This window comes from Centruroides sculpturatus, unplaced genomic scaffold (assembly GCF_000671375.1).
Source record: "Centruroides sculpturatus isolate CEXI.00-Female unplaced genomic scaffold, Cexi_2.0 scaffold74, whole genome shotgun sequence".
Classification (NCBI taxonomy): domain Eukaryota; kingdom Metazoa; phylum Arthropoda; class Arachnida; order Scorpiones; family Buthidae; genus Centruroides; species Centruroides sculpturatus.
Window position 1 is genome coordinate 1,004,787 of NW_019384309.1, and position 8,488 is coordinate 1,013,274.

Below are 8,488 nucleotides of genomic sequence, written 5' to 3' on the forward strand. Positions count from 1 at the left end.
AAACTAGAAATCATTTTGAAGGCATGTTTAAATACAGTTAAATTAAAATTATTAAATTAAATCAATCTAAAATATGAACAATCAACGTCCCCTCTCAGTGGGCCGCGGTAAAGTTATCAAACGTTGACTGATGCGCGGCGATAAAAAGGTTGGGGACCACTGCTTAAGATGATAAAGTTATGATTATGATGAATGAATAGACATTTTTTACCTCACTATTTTAACTAAAACAGGGACAGGATACCGTTTAGAGATACTCTGCACAATTCTTTGCTCTGCCGTCCTAGCCAATTAGATTTCTTATTCGGTATGCTATACTGAAACTGATGATTCATAAATATTTTATCACTTGATGTAAATTTTGGTTTATAAATTATTTTCGGATGTTATATTTATTAAAATCTAATTTAATTTTTTAATAAAATTTTAGCCTTCTTTTGTTTCTCTTCAATTTATTTATCATTGTCGTCCTACTGATTGCGACCTGTTGGCCGTCTCTTCGTTTCTGGATAAAGAATTTCGTCAAGAAAGAAGAGAATCTCGATAAAATTTCTGTTGCATTCTTCCATCCGTACTGCAATGCCGGCGGAGGAGGAGAACGGGTTCTGTGGATTGCTATAAAGGCATTACAGGAAAAGTATGTGTACTAGTGTGTAATATATTAAAATAACAATTGGATTATTATTTGCTTTAATCAAAACACATATTAACAATTTAAATATTGCTTCTTTTAATTTTTGAAGGGTCCATTTCATATTAAAGATTTGAATTTGATATTAGAAGTTTGAGGGGATAATGCTTGAATTTTTTTAACATTAATCAGCAACGTACAATGTATACATTGCTGTAAAGCAGCGTCCAATTGATGGCTTTTGAATATAAACTTTTATATCTTTTAATAAAAATTTCTTTTATTCTACACTAAAATTGAAAAAAATAATATACAAAAAGATAAATGAAAGTGAACAAATGATAAGCTTTATATCTAAAATTTTCAAATTGATAAGTTTTTCCTTTTTATGTCAGAGCATGTAACATCTTTATTCACAATCTGATAAATTCTTACAAATGTCACATCGATACCATTTTAATAGATCAAAGAATTATTTATGAACAAAATTAGTTAAAACATAGGTGGAAATCTGTGGCCTTCAGACTGCACATGGTGTTTTGTGGCTTATTGTATGGCTCGATAAAGCATTTTAAATTTTGGATATTTGTTTTGCCTTCGTTTTTAGATAAATTAACAAAACATAGAATGTTTTCTGTTTTTTTCTTTCAATAAAGACAACATATATTATATTTAGACTGATATTCTTTGTATAATTGTGCCAAATGTTTGTACTTATGCAATTTTAATACAATATGCAGCTTTATGAGGTCCCTCTGAAATGAAATATGGCCTTTGATTACAAAAAATTCCCCATTTATGTTCTAGAATATTAGCAGAATAACTAAACACTGTATCACTAATGAGAAAAATGTAGATGGTGTGAGAATAATCACACTTTCTTCCCTTCTGAAGGTCATTTCAGACTATCGAAAATGTGTGAGAACTAAAATTGTACTGCATGTTAAAGGTCTGTGTAGTAGTGCTGTGATAATAATCTTAATATTTTATGAAATTACTTATTTTATTATGTGAAAATAAATTTGATATTTATTTTAACAGATATCCGCAAGTAAATTGTCATGTTTACACCGGAGATAGCGAAGTATCGGCAGAAGAGATTTTGCGGAATGTAGTAAAACGCTTCAACATTATCCTTCCAAGAGAAGTTAATTTTATTTTCTTGAAAAGAAGAAAATGGGTGGAAGCATATATGTATCCTTACTTCACATTATTGGGACAAAGTTTAGGTTCTTTATATTTAGGCTGGGAAGCTCTTTTCTCTTTTGTGCCTGACATTTACATTGACAGCATGGGCTATGCATTTACTTACCCACTTTTTAAGATTCTTGGAAATTGCCACGTTTTATGTTATGTCCATTATCCCACTATAAGTACCGACATGTTGGATAGAGTCGTGCAAAGAACCCAAACGTACAATAATCGTGGGATCATTGCAAAGTATCCTATTTTATCGACATTCAAGTTGTGGTATTATCGGATATTTTCTGCGTTATATGGTTTAACCGGAAGATTTTCAGACGTTGTGATGGTTAATTCTACATGGACAAAAAACCATATAGATAAAATATGGAAAATACCAGAAAGAACCAACTTAGTCTATCCTCCTTGTGATATTGAAGAATTTGAAAGCATTCCACTTGACAAGAAAGCACAGTTCAATTCCTTTAACATTCTGTCCATAGCACAGTTCAGACCAGAGAAAGATCATCCTCTACAAATCAGAAGTCTGGAGAAACTGTTACAGAAATTTAAAGAGGAGGAAAAGAAGAAAATTAAATTAATCTTAATGGGAAGCTGTCGTAACAAAGAAGATTTACAACGTGTCGAGGAGTTGCAATTGCTGAGTCGGAAACTGAATGTAGAAGACAACGTTGAATTTAAGATAAATGTTTCCTTTAAAGAATTAAAAATGGAAATGGAAAAGGCTATAATTGGTATTCATACAATGTGGAATGAACATTTTGGAATAGGTAAAACTTTAAATTTTTCTTTAATTTGTTAAAAGAAATTACTATAATTTCTTGTGTATACCTGCAGAAAATTGCTGAAACAAAACTTAAAAGTCACATAACCCATACCACTGTATAACCTCTGAAGTTCCCATTGAAAACACATCACTTAACTTAAATGCAATTTAGAAGGCATCCTCTCAGACATTCCTTTCATTTTATGTCTGTTAATAATTCATTGTACATATGTTTACAAAATAAGTAAAATTGAAAATAAAAAGAAAAATATTTGAGATGAACTGCCTAAAGTTTATTAAGTATGGAAAAAAATTAAGTATAATTATATCTTTTCAATGAAAGATGAGCTTTAGGAAATAGTTATGGCAATCAAACTGGATGCTGAAATTCTGTTTGTTCATCTAATCACAACTTAGAACATGTTAGTCATAAAACAAATTTTCATGTGTCTTATAATTTTTTAATACTAGCTGCAAGGACCCACTTCGCTGGGTTTTTATTTGTATGTAATATAGTTTTTTTTATATGTATAAAAGACTGTTTTTCTAAGTAATCTAGAATCTAGCTGCAAGGACCCGCTTTGCTGGGCAAAAAGTAACGATAGTGAAGATTAAGATAATTACATTATAGCTAATCTTACCCGTTTTCACAGAATGCAAGAATTAGGTCCCCCGTTTNCCAGCAGCCTGTGTTGGTTGGTACAGAATACATAAAGTGGCATTAAAAATTCAGAAAAAAAAAATAAATTTATTTAAATAAATTATAAAATTTTTTAAATTATACAAATTATTCAAGTGGAGAAGAAGAAAAAATAAAATAAAAAAAAAGTATACTATGTAATTAAAGGTTAATGATATGCTGCCATCTTTTGATTAATAATGTAAGTAATAATAAATAATAATAGTAATAATACAATTTTTAAGGAAAAATATATTTTATATTTTATTTAATTTTTTAGTTTGTTTTAATTATGTTTTAAATATATTTTTCAAATAATACATTATAATTGCCAAATACATTACTTATATTAGGAATTTCAGCATGATGTGTGGCTTAATAATTATGGATCTTGAGAAGCTTTGTGAAACTTATGTATAAAAGAATAAAATATTCTAAGATTTTATTATTTATATAGAAAATTAAATGCTCGTTGTCACCTTATCTAACATTACTTTTCAATAACTTAATCTCTAATTATGAAATGTTGTGAAAGATGCAAAGCATTGATGCCTCTAGCAAATGAAGAGAATCATTAACAGGCTTAAAATCACCTTGACATTTTAATTCCAGGGACTGTATTCTGCCGAAGGAAAATGCCTCTCGGGAGGCAGTGCCGGCCCGAGGCAAGTTTTAGGATGGAGCGAGATCCTATTACGGCGCCCCCTTGGTTGCCCCTAATACCCTTTAATTTTCTTTACCACTGAGGCGCCCCCTAAGGCTTAACGCCTGGAGCGGCTGCTCTGTTCGCCCTATGGTAGGGCCGGCTCTGTCGGGAGGACTTTTCTAAAGGAAATTGGTTACAAATGTGAAAAGAATCCGGAAAACTCCACTTGGCCGGTCCGTTGGCCAGGCGCGAACCAACAACCAATTACCAACGTTCAGTGATTTTTATTTTTACTCTTTCCGCCCTGTGGGCACTAACAGGGCCTCTTATAGCAGGCCCATTATGGGTTCGGCCTGGCCCACAATGAGGCGACCGGGTGGTGAGGGATGGGGTCCGACATATCCGAACGGACCACCCCCGAAAAATTTCTGGGGATTCCTTAACCCGTCCGGATTCGATCCCGGGTCCTCCAGAGCGGTAGGCCACCACCTTGACAGCATGGTCATCCGGCCGTCGAATGAATCCAGATATTGGAAAACTAAGAAGACGAAGGAAGATAGCGCTGGAAAGTTTCCGGTGAAAACAATTAATTTTACTGTACGTACTGTACATTAAATAAAAGCAATACTATAGCAATTATACATTGTTGAGTTGAATATTGCTTGGTTTAACAACTCGAAGTATTTCTGCTAATTATGTCGCCTTTACAATCCTCTAGAGCAGTGATGGGCAAACTACGGCCCGCGGGCCAGATGCGGCCCCCTGAAATGTTCTATCCGGCCCGCGCGACATTATTCCTAATCTGACGAGTAAAAAGGAATACAGGCTGTGGTGGTTGATGCACCACTTAACTTGAGTGTTCGTTGATTATATAAAATAACCGAAGCTTTATATCNTACAGGTCTTCAATTTTCAAATTGCAAACCTATAAAAGTAGTAGTAGTTTAAATCGAACTGATGCTAGAAGGAGACTCGAGCTGCACGTGACGAATTGCAAACCTACATTCACCCATTCCACTAAATTCTTAGATATTCTATATACATGTGTATAAACTAAGTTTTCTTATCATATCAAATCTTCTTCCTGTATTTATTTTAGTTTTTTTTAAATTTATTTATATAAAAGGTAGAGAAAGCTCGGGCCCGTGATTACCCTATCCGAAAGAAATTAAATGCATCATTGTACGGTACGCTTCGACCCCTTCCTCCCCACCGTGTACGATGGAGAGAAAGGAGTAGAGGCGTACAATGATGTACTGTACTTTTTGCAACCTCCTTCCTCTCTTAAACCGTACACGCACTTAATGGTGGTACCCAACCTCACAGACGTTTCTAATTTCATTGAGGATCAAGTATGGATGCAATTGGATCTGTTACGCTGGTACTTCACGTTGGTGCAGAATAAAATATAAATAATAAAATAAGAAATTTATATTTAAACTTATATACATGTGAATGAACTTGAAAGTTGCCATATTGGAACAATTATTAACGAAAATCTTGCTTGTTTATAATAAATGATACAGCTGTATTGGATAGATTTCATTTCCAAGAAGTGAAGCGTTGTGAAATATTCTTTGGTTGTGATGAAATATGAATTATTTTAAAAACATGAAAGTATGCTTACTAGAAATGTACAAAATTAAATTTTGTATTCCATCCTATTTAAATTCTAACAGGGATTTTACCATACGAAACGTCCAGGGTCGAATCTACACAAGCCATTGCTTAGGGCCTCACAATTATTTGATGGAGGAGGAAGAGCCTCTTACGTGTTGTAGGTTAAAGCCACAACAGATTTAATCCAATTTTATATTTTGGCATATATCCTAGTCAATTAATTTCTATGGCATTTCTAAAGATTTATTACAGGAATGGGCTTAATTACGAAAATATATTATAAAATTACGCATAAAATTTTTAAAAATCAACAAAATTAAAGCAATTACAGGGTAAGTTGCGAGGATGAAGATGGGTTTACGTGTCTGTAATTAAATTAATATAACCTTGGACTTATTATTAACTAATGTAGTGACCAGTCAACATTGTAAATGCCATCAGCACAAAATTGTTATGTTTTCACGTTACCATTACTTAATATCTATTAAATATTATTAAATGGATCACGTAAAAAAGTGGCCCAAAAGTCACTTGACTTAATTTAAAATAATAAGTCTGCTCTTATTCAGATACTTCATTATTTACAAACTTATACCTGGAACACACGTGTTAAAACGTGGTTAACGAATTTTCGGGCCATCCTACGCGTCATCTTAATAATAAAATGCAAATTTTAGATTATTAAATGTGTAATGAGGGTGATTTTTAAGGAATTGTAATAAATATTTGACCTTTATACACCAATCTTTACCTGCTTGTACTGTACCAATGTACTGTAATATAATACCAGGTATGTAAATCAAAGTTTAAGTGTGTATGTTATATTCTAATATCGAATTACATGAATTTTAAGATATTTTACTTAAACGATATCCTCTAAGTTTTATTTTATTTGTTAATTTTAAACATTTCTCGAGTTTTTAACCTAATTTATACGTAATTGCCCTCGTTTTGCGCGTATTATACACGGCTGCTGAACCACGTGGTTTTGTAAACGAAGACCACGTGGATAGCGGCGCGATTATACATAAATGACACATAAAAATAAACATTAATACTGATACACTAAGCTTTAAATGTATAAAACACAAAAATTTCCGCGTTATAGAGGAGGTAATTACAAATAAAAAGGTCTGTGGCAATACTAAAAGGTGCAGTAAACTGTAGAAAATACGTCTTTCTTGTACTCACAATGTAGGAAGTGTGTCCAAAGTACTCCAGTTTGATAATTCCTTCGGGGTCGAAAGGAGATTTTCGATTACGTGAGTCGAGGCACGCACGCAATTTGATAGTTATCAAAACCGGATGTCTTATATATAGATATTACCGCTGACGTCACACCTATGATGCTTACTTAGTTTTCTACAGATATCGCCTCATTGGTCCTAATGTCACTTCATTATAACGTAATTTATGCAATAATTTTGAATGAATTTTCGATTTAGAAGGCTTCTGAATCTATATTTTACAATCCAGTGACACCATTTTGTTAAACAACCAGCAGCCTGTGTTGGTTGGTACAGAATACATAAAGTGGCATTAAAAATTCAGAAAAAAATAAATAAATTTATTTAAATAAATTATAAAACTTTTTAAAATTATACAAATTATTCAAGTGGAGAAGAAGAAGAAAAAAATAAAATAAAATAAAAAATATAGTATGTAATTAATGTAATTATAGGTTAATGATATGCTGCCATCTTTTGATTAATAATGTAAGTAATAATAAATAATAATAGTAATAATACAATTTTTAAGGAAAAATATAGTTTATATTTTATTTAATTTTTTAGTTTGTTTTAATTATGTTTTAAAGATATTTTTCAAATAATACATTATAATTGCCAAATACATTACTTATATTAGGAATTTCAACATGATATGTGGCTTAATGATTATGGATCTTGAGAAGCTTTGTGAAACTTATGTATAAAAGAATAAAATATTCTAAGATTTTATTATTTATATAAAAAGATAAGGTGACAACGAGCATTTAACATTACTTTTCAATAACTTAATCCCTAATTATGAAATGTTGTGAAAGATGCAATGCATGGATGCCTCTAGCAAATGAAGAGAATGATTAAGAGGCTTAAAATCATCTTGACATTTCAATTCCAGGGACTATATTCTGTCGAAGGAAAATGCCTGTCGGGAGGACTTTCTAAGGGAAATTGGTTCCTATTTAGACGTTACAAATGTGAAAAGAATCCGGAAAACTCCACTTGGCCGGCCCGTTGGCCAGGCGCGAACCAACAACCAATTACCAACGTTCAGTGATTATTTTTTTTTTACTGTTTCCGCCCTGTGGGCACTAACAGGGCCTCTTATAGCAGGCCCATTATGGGTTCGGCCTGGCCCACAATGGGGGTGAGGGACGGGGCCCGACATATCCGAACGGATCACCCCCCGAAAAATTCCTGGGAATTACTTGACCCGTCCGGATTCGATCCCGGATCCTCCAGAGCGGTAGGCCGCCACCTTGACAGCATGGTCATCCGCCCGTCGAATGAATCCAGATACTGTATTGGAAAACTAAGAAGAGGAAGGAAGATAGCGCTGGAAAGTTTCCGGTGAAAACAATTAATTTTAGTTTTATAAATACTGTACGTATTGTACATTAAATAAAAGCAATACTATAGCAATTATACATTGTTGAGTTGAACATTGCTTGGTTTAACAACTCGAAGTATTTCTGCTAATTATGTCGCCTTTACAATCCTCTAGAGGACTCTGTTCCGACTACCGGAATATCTTATCTTATTTTGCCGAAAATATGTTAATAAATAAATTGTAAAATTAAAAAAAATAATAATATTTTAATTTTTATTATTTCATATCAAAACAAATAACAGAAACTTTTATAAATAATTTAAATGATTTTAAAAGAATTATATGAGAACTGGTGACGAGAATAAGATCGGAAGTTTAATCTCGCACCGT

General features: G+C 32.6%; 1 protein-coding gene across 1 annotated transcript in view; it reads left to right on the forward strand.

Moving 5' to 3' along the window:
• LOC111621004 (GDP-Man:Man(3)GlcNAc(2)-PP-Dol alpha-1,2-mannosyltransferase-like) overlaps positions 1 to 8,488 on the forward strand; it is a 21,643-nt gene that overhangs the window by 5,594 nt on the left and 7,561 nt on the right. Inside the window, exons 2-3 of the mRNA XM_023363039.1 lie at positions 431 to 637; positions 1,673 to 2,604. Of these exons, the coding sequence (XP_023218807.1) occupies positions 431 to 637; positions 1,673 to 2,604 (1,139 nt within the window). The remainder of the gene's footprint in view (positions 1 to 430; positions 638 to 1,672; positions 2,605 to 8,488) is intronic.